Below are 14,829 nucleotides of genomic sequence, written 5' to 3'. Positions count from 1 at the left end.
TTAAATGTGCCAATATTCAAATCATAGGGGTGCCAGAAGGAGAAGAGGAAGAGCAAGAAATCAAAAGCTTATGTGAAAAAATTATGAAGGAAAACTTACCAAATCTGGTGAAGGAAATAGACATACAAGTCCAGGAAGCACTGAGAGTCCCAAACAAACTAGACCCAGAAAGGACCACATCAAGATAAATCATAATGAAAATGCCAAAGGTTAAAGATAAAGAGAGAATCTTAAAAGCAGCAAGAGAAAAGCAGAGAGTTACCTACAAAGGGTTACCTATAAGACTGTCAGCTGATTTCTCAAAAGAAACTTTGCAGGCAAGAAAGGACTGGCAAGAAGTATTCAAGGTGAAGAAAAGCAAGGACCTACAACCAAGATTACTCTATCCAGCAAATCTATCATTTAAAATGGAAGGCCAGATAAAGTGCTTCCCAGACAAGGTAAAGCTAAAGAAGCTCATTATCACCAAGCCATTATTATATGAAATGTCAAAGGGACTTATTTAAGAAAAAGATCAACACTATGAACATTAAAATGACAAACTCACAGCTGTCAACAACTGAATCTAAAAAATAAAAACAAAAATAAACTAAGAAAACAATCAGAACAGGAACAGAATCATAGGTGTGGGGATCATTTGCAGGGTTATTAGCTGGGAGGGGGAAGGGGGAGAAATGGGAAAATGGTGCAGGGACTAAGAAGCATAATTGGTTGGTACAAAATAGGGGAAAGCTAAGAATAATATAGGAAAGGGTGAAGCCAAAGAATTTATATACACCAGCAATGGACATGAACTAATGGAGGGTGGGATTGCTGGAGGGAAGTGGGGTACTGGGAAGAGGGGAGTAAAGGGAAAAGAAATTGGGACTACTGTAACAACATAATCAATAAAATATACTTAAAAAAAATACATGGGAGTAAAAGATACAATGGGTTACCCTCTGTTATCAATGGACCAACAATTTATTTGAAAAGCCAAGGTATTTTACTTGTAGAGAGAGCGATGTTTTTGTTGGATGTACTAATACAGTGTAGGATGTCAAGGAAGGGTGATAATCCTAATAGGTTTAGATTAGGTGGCATATGTAGTTACACACGGAAAAATCATGAGTAGCATGTAGTAGTAGAAAGACTGAAGAATGTTGGAAGAGTAATTAATAGAAGTTATCTAGAGTGTCAAAGCTTATTCCCAGGCTTTTACTTGAAACATGGAGTTGTCCCAGAAATAGACAGTAAGAGTGGTACAGGCTACTCTTTTTCTTCTGTCAATTAGATTTTCAATTTAGTGCATATTTATTGAAAGGATGTTATATTCATGAAATTAGTGTCAAAACTATATTTAAGTCAACCATTTGAAGGCTACTATAGATGATACAGAAATTAGGTAAGATCCTCTCTGCCAACTAGAAGTTTTGGTGCAGTACAGAGATTAGACAGGTATGAAAATGACTAATACTGTACCAAGTAAAATGAGGTAAGAATGAAGTCATAGGATATGAGATGATGACTATGGCAGATTTCATTTTCCAAAAGAAGCTAGAGTAGTATTTTGTGTCACATATGCTCTCCCAGAACCTTGCCACACCCCTACCTATAGTTGGAGTCTATTTCCCTTCCCTCTTGAAATTGAGCAGGACTTTGTGCCTGCCTCTATAAATACAATGCACTGAAAGTGATGCTGCATCACCTCTGAGGATGTGACTTTGCAGCCAGGTACCATGTTGTGAGGAAGTTCAGGCTACGTGGAGAAGGCCTATGGAGATGTTGGAGCTGACAGCTTCACCTGAAGTCTTAGCTGGCAGCCAGCACCAAATGCCAAACTTGTGTTTGAGAGAGCCTTCTGATTGACCAAGTATTCATCCTCGGAGCTGTCCTAGATGACCTCAAGTGGAGCAGAGACCCATGCAAGCCATGTGTATGAGGGGGGACCCAAGAAAACCAGAATTATTTTCTGGAGGGTGGGGGCCTTGTAGTACAGTCTTTCTCCGCTAGGTGAGTTTTCTAGGAACCCATCTGTATCAGTGTACCAGCTGGCGTTGCTCTGAGATGCTGAGTTCTGCTTCTATTAATTTTTTGTTTTGAAGAATCTTTCTATGTGTTTGCCTGTTTCATAATAATGCACCTGCCCACACCACAGAGTACTAAGCAGTTTTTGACCAAAAATGGTACAACCCCTGTGCGCCACCCTCCCTATTCACCAGACCTTGCCCATGGGCCTTTTTTCCCCCCCAATGTAAAAAAGTCCTCAAAGGGAAATGTTTTGCTGAAATGGAAGAACTGAAACAAAAAAAAAAAACAGGAAAAATACTAAGAGGCATCAAAATCGAAGAGTTCAAAAATTGTTTTGAGCAGTGAAAAAAATATCTTGATAGGTGTGTTCCATCAAATGATAAGTACTATGAAGGTTACTGAAGTTTAAATGTGTAAGAATATATACATAGTTTTTTATGAATAAAGCCAGTTTTATTGAGTCCCCCCATATATGTGTGTGTATTTGCATATAAAAGTGTGGTTGTGTCAAAGATAAAACCAGACACTGATTAAAGTGGTCAGGAGAGATTTTAATCAGTAATATACTGTTGCATTAGGGAAAACAGTCCAGCATGAATTAAACTCAACTTTGATTTGTCAAAGTAATTGGGCAATTTAGGAGAATGGGGGAACTGAAAGGAGATGACTGGGCCTCCTAGAGTTGGGGAAGTTGAACATTACAAAAAGCAGGAAGGAGGATTTGCTCTATATAAAACACATCTGGATTTGTTAACTGGAACTGATGGACTAAGGCTGGGAGACAGAGACCCTCTCTTCAGATGTTGCCTGGAAAAAGGTAAATTCTTTGGTGGCCTTGAGCTTTCTCAGGCATAGGCTTTAAGCAGGGGGACAGGGTGAGCCTAGGGATGGAGCTGTTAGAATATATGTTAGTGTTTGCTCAAGTCTTTTTTTGTTCAAGTCTCTGTAGGCTAACGTACAGCCTAGTAAAGAAAGGGCTCAGAGAACCCTGGCTCAGGAAGACTCACCCACACATAGATCTAAGCATTATAACAGATCATTGGATTTGGTGATTCTAGGTCATTAGTGACCGTTGAAATAGCTTGTTTCAGCACCTGTTAGAGGAGTTACACTGCAGGGGGATTAAAATTTGAGTAAGGAAAATACATGAGGGCCTCTTGCGTATTAATCTTTAATTTCACACATGTATAAAGTGGTTATTATTATCCTTACTTTACCCACGTAGCTCAGAAAAGCTAATTGCCCAAAGCCACTGAGAAGTAGATAAGGAAGTAAAATCGAGAAGGTTGGCTGATTTCTAAAACTTGTATACTTTCTGTTATACCATGCCATCAAAGAAGCAGTAAGAAGAAACCAGTCCACGGGACAAAATCCTGACCTGTGTAATTTGGAGAAGTTGAAGGAGCCTACGTTAGTAGAGTGGGGACTTCATAAGCTATTACTTCTAAAGTGTCACAAATTTTTAAAAACTTCCAAGAGGTTCCGATATGATGGAAGCAAATTAAAAAGGGTGTTTGGGTCCCGCTGGCTTTAGGGGTCGGCTCATGTCCAGGCCTGGGGACGGAATCCCTGGCCGGTGCTCCTTTGGCCGGGGTCCTGACCCGCCCCGCCCCGCGTTGTGTCCTGGGGACTGGGTCCCACCTGGCTGTCAAGCAGACCATCATTCCTTGACACAGAGCTTGGACACCTGCTCACAGTGTTAAGGCCACAGCCGCCACGGGCTTGTACAAGGTCCCAAATTCCCAGCCTAGCTGGAGCACGCACTTGACCTGCGGGTACCAAGGCAACGTGGAGGACGTCAGCCACGCAGGCTGTGAACGACCCTCACCTCACCAGGGGGCGGGGCTACGCAAGCGGGCACTTGGATCACGTGATCCAGGCGGAGTTTGCGCACAGCCGGCCAGGTCGCGTTGGGAGCTGGACCTGGAACGGAGGCCCAAATCCTAAGATCGTGGGGAAGGCAGCACCTAGGCCGCGGTGACCCGGTCCGCCGCCCCTGCCGCCGCCATGGGCAGTGAGTAGTGGCGTCTTGGCGGGGCTCGCGGGGTGGCGTATGTAGCGGGGTTCTCGTTGAGGGCGCGGGCCGGCCAGCCTGCGGGTGGTGGGGCTGGTGCCCGCTCAGGATCGCAAGGTCCGCAGACCTGGGAGGCGTGAGTCGCTGCGTAGGACATGGGCGGGAGGCCTTCGCCGAGGCTCCTCCAGGCTTAGGAGGCCTTGCCTCGGCCAGCTGCTGGAACCAGGCCCCGCAGGCCCCGTATCTGCGCTCCGTAGGTGGCGAAGCGTGGAGAACGGCGTGGGGAGGCCACTGGTTTGGGGGGCAGGGAGTTAGAGAACCGGCCAAAACCTGGACCACTTTGAATTTTTCAAGAGGTTAGAAAGCTCATTTTTTTATTCCCAGATCACCCTTTTTTGGAATGTTACTTGTGATGAATAAAGCTCCCTGACTTGTTTAATTTTAGAAAAGTGATGCGTGGCATGTATTTTAGGGGAGGAAAGGAGTGTGTTATGTAGCATAGCGTTTTTTCTAAAAATTTTATAAGTCATTCTGTGGCGTTTACTGAAAACTCTGTGTGTAAGGTTGTTTAAGCCTTAAGGGCATCTGTTGCCCGCCCTTTCCTTAACATTCAGCACAACATGTATTACATAGTTCTTAAGGTATTTGTAGAATGTATGGGAAACTGCACACCCAAGCTGTGCACCCATTGGCCAACTAGTGGACTTTTGCGGGAAGCTAGAAAGGAAGTAGAGGAGACCCTGGCCTTTAAGTTACAGTACAGTATAATGGGTAAAGTTCTGCAACAAAGAGTCGACATGTAGCATACAAAAGCATTGCTTGAACATGCATACTCCCAACAGATGTGGTCATGGAATGCCAGAAATCTGGGAGGAGGGTGGCTTGGATTGACGTGGGACCTGAAAGGGATAAAGGGATTCTAGGATGTTTCCCGATGAGATTGCTAATTTGTTTTGCATTAGAGATGAACACTTTTATAATTGAGAGATTTATGTAAAATTTCCAAAAATAGTCCAAATTGTTACTTGGGTTACAAACATTTGTCCATGAGGATTTCAGAATTCTATCAAATCAGTGAGTGCCATCATTTTGAGAGGTTTTATACAAAAGATAGACTTTTATCTAACTACTGAAGTGTAATTGTCAGTTTTAAAACAATTTCATGATACCAGTAGAAAACCCAGTGTGTAGGGGAAGATCGTTATAATGAATAGCTAGTTGTGGCCTCTTGTGTTTTCTGCACATTGCAGATGCTGGCCAAGACTCAAGTCTGAGAGATTATCATCTTCCTCCAGTTTTTGGCAGAGCTTGACTTCAGTCATGCCAGAAGATGGTGTCTCTCCTTAAAGAACCTTGGTTTATCTCTTATATATTACAAGAGTAGTCTGGGAAAACAATACTGTCTGATGAAATGTAATTGTTATTCTCTGGGCTATTTCATTTATTGTACATAAGCAACTACTTTGAGACTATTACGTGGGAAAGCAACCAAGCAATGAATAGCGATAATGAAATGAAATAAAAGTTATCTATAAAGGTGATATCATGGTCTTGATCACTTACTCATTGTAGCATCTTTCAGTTTAAATTAAGTCATTTCTGCAGTTTCAGCTCATTTCCTGCTGTACTTTCCTCTTCTATTTCTCCTCTGATATCTCCTATTTTCTTCTTGAATGCATTGTGTTGTGGGTATCATAGTAGGCTGCATTTATTTGCTCTTTTTTTCATTGAACTATTCCTTTATGTATAAAAAGGTTGGATACAAGCACGAGGAAGCAAAGTCATGTTTAAAGGATACTGGTGTTACCTGTCTTTTACTGACTGAGCCCTTAAACCGTTGGAATTATTTTTCTCTTTCTGTATTTGAAATAGAGAGCATTATGGTTAATTTTGGGAGTGGGGAATGGAATGGATTGCTGTTAAAAATTAGAGAACATTGGCATTTGATTCTGTAGAAAATATACATCTCTTATTAAACAAACTTTGTAATAGGGATATTTACTCTTTTTTTCCCCCACAGTCAAATTTTTAGAAGTTATCAAACCCTTCTGTGCAGTTCTACCAGAAATACAGAAACCTGAAAGAAAAGTAAGTATGATATTTTAGTAATATAGAGGGTACCTAAAGGACTTATTCTGCTAAACCAGCAAGATTGATTTATTTTCCCCAACGCTATTGTGGTTGTTATTGGAAAAATATTACCTCTTCCTCCTCCCTGTAAGAGGCACGAAGTGAATAAAACTAGTATAGACCTGTTTAAATCTAGATAGTTTATCTCATGGTTTCAAAATTAACTTCTTTAAGTTCTAACATTTCTAAACCAAGTGTTTATTTGGTCTGTGTGTTAGACAAAATAGAGTGTTTCTCTGTCTGTAGTCATCTTTATAATTCTGTAGTATGGGGTGTGCACTGTGCTTGCTAATGATGTGATCCACTGCACTATGAATGGCCCTATCTGCTGGGTCTGTTTCGATGAGTACAGCTGTTTTACATAAATGAATTGCAACTGTGCAAGTATATACCTTCCATTTTTTATTCACTCAATGCAAAGAAAAATCAAGAATGCATTTAGAACATAATTGTGACTCCATCAAATTGTTCTTCCCTCAGAGATAAGGTATTTAACTTCCAGAAATTTTATTAATCCCAAAGTTGCCACTTCCCAGACATTCATGATTTCTCATGAAACTAGTTTACAGGCATAGGGACGTAGAAAGAGATAAGTAAAACTTTTGTTAAACTTGTTATTTAGAAGTATGTTCTTTTTTTATTGCTTTGAGGTTATAAAAATAGATATTCATATAATATTACACTCATTCCTAGATTTGCACAATACTAGGTTAACTGAAATGCATACATATTGGCTTGTGTCTTGCTTTGCATCATTTTTAGTTTTAGTTAACACAGTATAGTGTGATGAGGACTACCTGTATTTAAATTACTGCATTCTTGAGAGAAGTAAAGAAAGTTATGTTTGAGAAGTTCAGTCATTTGCTTTAGCTGCTGCTAAAGAGTATGAGAGAACTTATTTTTTTATCCTCACTGAGGACATTTTTCCCACTGCTTTGAGAGAGAGACAGAGAGAGAGAGAGAGAGAGAGAGAGAGAGAGAGAGAAAGAGAGAGAGAAAGAGAGAAACATTGATTAGTTGCCTTCTAGTGAGCTCCCTGACTGGGGATCAAACTTGCAACCTTGGTATGTGCCCTGACTGGAAATTGAACCTGCCTTTTGGTCTATGGGATGATGCTCCAACCAACTGAGCCATACTGGCCAGGGCAGGGGTGAGAGTATTTTAAGAGTTAAAAATAGCATGTTGGGGATGATGGTGGAAATACTGGCTATGCTTTAATTGGGATTTTTGCTTTATATTTGCTTTTTCTTGGTTTTGATGGACCTTTATATTTCCTTATAAGATCCAGTTTAGAGAGAAGGTACTATGGACTGCTATAACGCTCTTCATTTTCTTAGTATGTTGTCAGGTATGTAACCATAATATTAAATAAATGTCTGTACTATTCTAAGGTTTTGATTGGTTAGAATTTGAGAAATCTATTTTAGTTAAAAAATATACTGAATTATTTTTAGCACCATTATTCTTTTTAATGAGTCGATTATGAAAATAGTTATCTTGTTCAACTTTGTATTTCTTTTGGTTTACTAGTGGTTTGAACATTTTTTCTTTTAGTTTTTAGTAATAGTAATCTTTACCCGTTGTTCCCTTGAGATTTTTTCCTTATTGATTTATGACAGGTTTTTGTATAAAAAGTGTTAACCTTTTGACATATATATTGGACATATATAGTCTTTCCATTTTGTTTGCCGTTTATCATGTTGTAGATAGCATGTATTAATTTAAAAAAACCCCAAAAGGCAAATTCTAGAACTCCAGGGATATACTGTGTTTATAAATTAATAAAATTCAATAATGCTTTAAAATTTTTTTCTTCAGAGATTAAATTTAGAAATTGTGACCTCTCCATGTCACAGGGCTGTTGTGAGGATTGAAATAGATAATTTAGTTGAAAGTTCATTTGAGGATTTTGAAAAGCTATTGAAATACACAGAAGAAGTTTTAAACAATTGTATTAAGAAGCAGTAAAACCTATTAAGTCTATAATTTGGGGAAAAGCCTAATATATTTTTTTGAAGAATGAAACAATTTGATCATTATTTTATTGTATTTAATTTAAAATTGATTTGGGTGGTCAGGGAGAACTTCTAAAAAATACAGAAGAATGCAAAGGAAAGGAATAATCATCTATATTCCTAGCATATGCTGTGAACATCTTCGAAGCTCCCCTTTCCTCCCTTTAAAATAAATCAGATTTAAGAAGGTTTAATTTTTGTATGGTAAAAGACACCTGTTTTTTGTTATTGTACATTTTGAAGTTTTAACAAACGTGTATCCCCACATACTTAATACCTCAGTGTATATAAAACATTTCTGTCACTCCAGAAAGTCCCCTGTAACCTCTCTCAGTAAATCTTCACCTCCACCTCCGATCTCAGGCAACTTCTGGTCTGTTTTCTCTTCTTGTAATTTGATTAATCACTTCTTATGTTTGATATAAATGGTATCCAGTATTACTCCTTAGTACCTAACTTTATTATCATCTTTTTGAGATTCATTCATGTTGTTGATATAGCAGTGATTTATCCCTTTTTATTTCTTAGTAGTGTTCTGTTGTATAACTGTCACAATTTGTTTGGCTAGTCACTTGTTGGACAGTTGGGCTCTTTCCAGGTTTTGGCTGTAGCAAATAAAGTTGCTGTAAACATTCATGAACAAGACTTTTGGAGACATGTGTACATTTCTCTTGGGTGAATACCTAGGAGAAGAATTGCAGGATTATATGGTAAATATATATTCAACTTTGCAAGAAACTGTCACACTCTTTTCTAGTGGTCGCCCATTTTATGTTCCCACCAGCCATGTGTAGGAATTCCAGTTGCTCTGCATCCTTGTTTACTCTTTAAAAAAAAAAAAAAATATATATATATATATTTTAGGCACTATTTCCTTTCACTGCTTTCTACTATACTTCCACTATATATATATATATATATATATATATATATATATATATATGTATGTATGTATTTTAAAATATATTATTTTTAGAGAGAGGGGAAGGGAAGGAAAAAGAGGAGAGAAACATGGATATTTGAGAGAGATGCCCCCAACAGGGGACATGGCCCGCAACGCAGGCATGTGCCGCAACCGGCAATTGAACCAGCAATCCTTTGGTTCATCAGTCAGCACTCAGTCCACTGAGCCACAGCAGCCAGGGCTGGATCCATGTTTCCTGCTCTTGCTGTTGTTGAGCATTTGTATATTAGCCTTCCAGTGGGTGTGGCTTTAATTTGCATTACCCTCATAGGTATTGAGGTTGTAACTTGCATTTCCCTGGTAAATTACACTGAGGAACTTTCTCATGTACTTATTGGGTACTTGTTTATCTTTTGTAAAGTGTCTTTTTAAATTTCTTGCCCAACTGAAAAACTTGGATTATTATACCATTATGAATTATATGCATTTAAAATATTTTCTGTATGAAGTCCTTTGTCAGATATATATGTACTGTGAATGTTTTCTTTTTTGAATTTAAAATTTTAAAATGTATATTTATTTCTCAGAGAGAAGGGAAGGGAGGGAGAAAAAGAGGGAAAGACACATTGATGGATTGCCTCTTGCATGCCCTCAACTGGAGACCTGGTCTGCAACCCAGGCATATGCCCTGATCGGGAATCGAACCAGCCACCTTTTGGTTTGCAGGCTGGCGCCCAGTCCACTGAGCCACACCAGCCAGGGTGTGACTATTTTCTCCTAGTCTATGGCTTGCCTTTCCATTTTCTTAATATCTTTTGAAGAGCAGTTTTTAATTCAGTGAAGTTCATGTTATCTTTTTCTTTGATGGCTCAATGGCTCATGGTTTTTGTTTCCTACCTAAGAAAATTTCGCCTATTCTAAGGTCATGGAAATTTTCTTCTGCATTCTTCTAAATATTTTGTAGTTTTGCCCTGACAGTTGTGGCTCAGTTGGTTGGACATTGTCCCACAAAGCAAAAGGTTGCTGGTTCGGTTCCCGGTCAGGGCACATACCTGGGTTTTGTACTGGGTCCCCGATCGGGGCGTGCGAGAAGCAACCAATCAATGTTTTTCTCTCACATTGATGTTTCTCTCTCTTTCTCTTTCCTTTCCCCTCTCTAAAAAACAATAAATAAGTAAAATAAGTATATTTAAAAACTTTATAGCTTTAGCTTATATATTTTGGTCTGTGATCTATTTCAAGTTAATTTTTGTGTGTGGCATGAGGTCAGGTTGGGGTTTTCCTGTATAGATGGCCAGTTGTTGAAAAGGCTATCCTTTCTCCTATGAATTACCATGGCATCTTTGTTGAAAATCAGTTAACCCAATACGGATGGATCTGTTTCTGTACTCTGTTCTCTACCATTGATCTGTGTCCATGCTTATCATAAACACTCTTGACTGCAGCTTTATACTAAGTCTGTAATCAGGTCATGATAGTCCTCCAACTTTGTTCTTTTTTTCAAAATTGTAGGTTCTTCATATGTCCATATAAATTTTAGAAGCAGCTTATCACTTTATAAGAAAGACTTCTGGGATTATGATTTGTATTGCATTGAATTTATAGATCAATTTTGAGAGATTTGCCATCTTGACAGTGATGAATTTTCTAATTCATGAGTCAGCAAACATTTTTCTGTGAAGGACTAGATAGTGAATATTTTAAGTATGACATTTCTCATGACTGTTTCATGCAGTAAATTTATACATTTTATGTTAGTTTATTTTTCTTTCCATAGTATATTTACATAGTTGCCAAGCTGTGTCTTTATTTCCTCCAGCTTAGACAGTCTGCTCAGTGTGGGTGATTTCTTGATTCGCTTTCGCCTGAACCTCAGACAGCTTTATTTCCTCTTCTAGCCACAATTTTAAGGGTTTGGTGTCTTCTGTTCTACGCCGTTTTCTTTACTCTAGGAAATGGTGGAAGGTAAGATAAGCTGAAGTAAGTGCAGTACATGCTGCCTGGCTCTGTCCTCTCTTCTTAAATTTTTGTTCAGTTCTTGTGAGGATTCTCCCCACCTGACTGAGCAGGGCTCTGTTCTATTTGCAACTTCAGAGCATTGCCCAATTCCCAGTTCAGTGTAGGCCTGTCATCGTCAGTCCCATCTGAGAGAGATGGCCCACTTCTCTCATCATTTCTTTTCAACTCCTGTTTCCTCCCCTCCTAGTCAAAGGAGGCAATACAGGAGTCTGTGCAGCCTGCTCTTGTCTAAGATGGAATTGAAATGGAATTCCAAGCGGTTTCTTGCCTTCCCTTTGTGATGGTCAGAGGAGCATTGTGCTGACTCTCTGTTCCTCCATTGTCCCCTCTTTTCTTCTCCTGATGACCACCAAGTGCTTCACGTTTATCGTCCCTTTTCTTGTTTGTTGCCTTATGGATTTCATTTTTATTTTCCTTTTTAAATTCTTGTTAGCTTTTACTATTTCTCCTATTGTTAAATATGTGTTTCCTTGTGCCAGGGAGGAAAATCCTGTAATTTAATTGTAACCTACCATCTTAACCCAGAAATATCTTTCTTGGTTTTCAGTTCCCACTATCTTTGGAAATTCCTAATGCTAATTTTCTATTTGTCCATATGGTTCGTTCAGGGTTTCCATTAAATTATGAAATTCCTGTTTCTCTGAAGTACTATGCTGTATTTTGTCAAATTGAAACTTATTATTATATGTAATATAGTGCAGAGTCTGGATCTCTGCAACTGTGACAGTCATAGGAAATAGCTCCTGGTGTCATCCAACTATCGTGCATGGGTCTGTATGTGTATAGAGGAGGTTGGCTGACTTCTTCATTATCCCATATGGAGTCTAACCGTGGAGGTGTATTTGCCCGTCTTTACCAAATGCAATTAAGGAAAGTAATTTGACTGACTGACCTATTTCCCACTTAGGGAGTATTGTGAAATGGACTGTCTGGTAATGTTAGTTCGTTTTTATATAAGAACTTCCTTCCTCTCCATCCCTCATGTTATCTGAGGGTGTCTGCATATCTATGCTTATTTCTTCATCAGTTTTGTTCCCAGCTAATAAATTCAGACATCTAAGCTTCTTGTTTTTATTAGTTTTGCACCCCAGCTAATAAATTCAGATGTTCAAAGAGGTTTAGGTTGACCAAATGGCTTGTTTAAAATTTACAATTAAACAATCAGCCTCATTTAGAGAAGGTTTTTGAAAACTGGAAATGTATTTTCCTTTGTGTCTGTTCTCCTCATGGTGTGAGAGGGGTATGGCTCAGTGCTATGTTCTAAACATTATGTGCTTATTTTAGAAAATTTTTGATAAATTGTGAAAAACGTAAAGAAGGAAAAGTCAACCATAATCTCACACCTACAGATAACCATTGTTTAGGGCATAAAAAATAAGTACACCTTGTTACCTTCTATAGATATTTTTAGAGTGTTAAACTTTTACTTTATTTAAAAACATTTTTTTTAAAGATTTTATTTATTTTTAGAGAGAGGGGAAGGGAGGATTGGTTGCCTCTCAAATGTCCCCAACTTGGGACCTGGCCTGCAACCCAGGCATGTGCCCTGACTGGGCATCGAACTGGCTACCTTTCGGTTCACAGCCTGGTGCTCAATCCACTGAGCCACACCAGCCAGGGCTAAAAAATTTTTTATTATATTTTTTTCCATTACCATTTAGTCCCCTTATATACCCCTCTTCCCTCAAACTCTTACTTTAAATATACAATTTCATGCCTTTTCTTCCATATACCAGGGTTTCTCAACAATGGCAGTCAATTTTTGGCTGAGTATTTGTTGTGGTGGGCTGACCTGTGCGTTGTAGGATATTTGGCAGCATTCCTGACCTCTACTTGCTAGATACCAGTAGCATCTTCCCTTGCGTTGTGACAACCAAAAATGTCTTCTAATATTATGAAATGTTCTTAGGGATGGGGTCAGGGGAGCAAAATTGCCCCAGATTATAACCGCTGTTTTATAAGTGATATTACAACATAAGCACGTCCTCATTTTGTAACAAACCTCGTAAGTGCATATTTTAGTGGGTGCATAATTTTTCTACTGAATATATCATCTTCAGTCTTAATTTGGAGTGTGACCTTGGCTGTCTTTAGTACCCAAAGCTTTGCAAAATTATTCTGTGACTTGGTAGGTATACCCTATAGTTTACTGCTAGTATTTTTTTAAAATTGTGGTAAACACAGAATTTACCATCATAAGCACTTTTAAATGTACAGTTCACATTGTTGTGCAACAAATCATACTGATAGGAGTATTTACTAGCGAAATGCTGTAAGTAATGATTTCTGTTGTTTTTATTTTCATTAAAAAACTTTAAGGTATGCTTGTTTTGTTAAAAGAACATGAGAGTTTATAGATTTTTTAAAAGTATTGCAAAATATGTGAATGACTTACAAAATAAGTTCAGACTTAATTTAGATAATATATTTTTATAAAATATTTTTTCATATTATAGATACCACTGTTTGGAATCATGTCATCAGATTCTGCAGATCCTTTCTACTGGATGAGAGTTATTCTTGCATCCAACAGAGGTATGTACTTCTTTCCTTTTGCCTCTGTACTAGTACTGACATTAAATAGATCTGAAAATGTGGAAACTGTTTTTTGACTCCACAAGGATTAGGAGGATTTGATAAAAGAAATTCATTGCCTGGGAGAAGAGATAAATAATAATTATAGAACCATGTGTTTAATTATAGAAATATGTACAGAATATAGATGTACATACTCAGATAATGGAATGATTAGCACTGTCAAGAGCTTCAGTTCTTAACCTTTTCACAGATTTTCTATTTTTTCCATTTTTTCCTTTTTCCTATTTTTTTTGTCAAGAACATTTCCATGCCATTAACTATTCTACATTGTTTTAGATGATTTTCTATGTAATCTTAGGTATTCCATTATAAGAGTCACAAATCTTCTTAAGTGTCATTTAAAAAAATGAGCTAGATATGTAATTTTGGGGCTCGGTATGTAATTTTTAATTTTGCATTAAAATAAAATGTTTAGTGTAAGTTTTAAAAATAATTATTTGGACAGAAATCTTGGATGATTTTTTCAACAGATTTTTTTTAGAATTTTAATTTCAGAATTTACAGAAATTTACATCCTTATAGTATTTATAGTAATTTTTTAAAAGTATATTTTATTGATTATGTTGTTATAGTAGTTTCAATTTTTTTCCCCTTTGCTTCCCTCTGCTTAGTACCTCCTTTCCCTCCAGCAATCCCACCCCCCTTAGTTCATGTCCATGGGTCATGCATATAAGTTCTTTAGCTTCACCCTTTCCTATATTGTTCTTAACTTCCCCCTGTCTATTTTGTATTTACCAGTTGTGCTTCTTAATCCCTGTACCATTTCTCAATTTCTCCCCTTTCCCCCTGTGAGCTGATAACCCTCCGAATGATCTCCATACCTATGATTCTGTTCCTATTCTGGTTTGCTTAGTTGGATTTTGTTCTTATTTTTTATATTCAGTTGTTAGTTGTGAGTTTGTTGTCATTTTAATGTTCATAATTTTTCTCTTCTTTTTCTTAAGTAAGTCCCTTTGACATTTCATATAATAATAGCTTGGTGGTGATGAGCTCCTTTAGCTTTACCTTGTCTGGGAAGCACTTCATCTGCCCTTTCATTCTAAATGATAACTTTGCTGGATAGAGTAATCTTGGTTGTAAGTCCTTGCTATTCATCACTTTGAATACTTCTTGGCAGTCCCTTCTTGCCTGCAAAGTTT

At 37.9% G+C, this 14,829-nt stretch overlaps 1 protein-coding gene across 3 annotated transcripts in view; it reads left to right on the top strand.

Annotated features, from left to right (window-relative positions):
* The first annotated feature begins 3,886 nt into the window (after positions 1-3,886).
* SEC61A2 (SEC61 translocon subunit alpha 2) overlaps positions 3,887-14,829 on the top strand; it is a 38,844-nt gene continuing 27,901 nt past the window's right edge. For all 3 annotated transcript variants that reach the window (XR_016509073.1, XM_090266538.1, XM_090266537.1), the window contains exons 1-4: positions 3,887-4,024; positions 6,045-6,112; positions 7,437-7,502; positions 13,549-13,627. Coding sequence is in view for 2 of the 3 variants with exons in the window: in XM_090266538.1 (XP_090122664.1) it covers positions 4,018-4,024; positions 6,045-6,112; positions 7,437-7,502; positions 13,549-13,627 (220 nt within the window). In the remaining variant the exon portion in view is untranslated. The remainder of the gene's footprint in view (positions 4,025-6,044; positions 6,113-7,436; positions 7,503-13,548; positions 13,628-14,829) is intronic.

The sequence above is a fragment of the Furipterus horrens genome, unplaced genomic scaffold (assembly GCF_987537825.1).
Source record: "Furipterus horrens unplaced genomic scaffold, mFurHor1.1.pri manual_scaffold_2, whole genome shotgun sequence".
Lineage (NCBI taxonomy): Eukaryota > Metazoa > Chordata > Mammalia > Chiroptera > Furipteridae > Furipterus > Furipterus horrens.
This window is presented reverse-complemented; position numbering and strand designations above follow the sequence as displayed.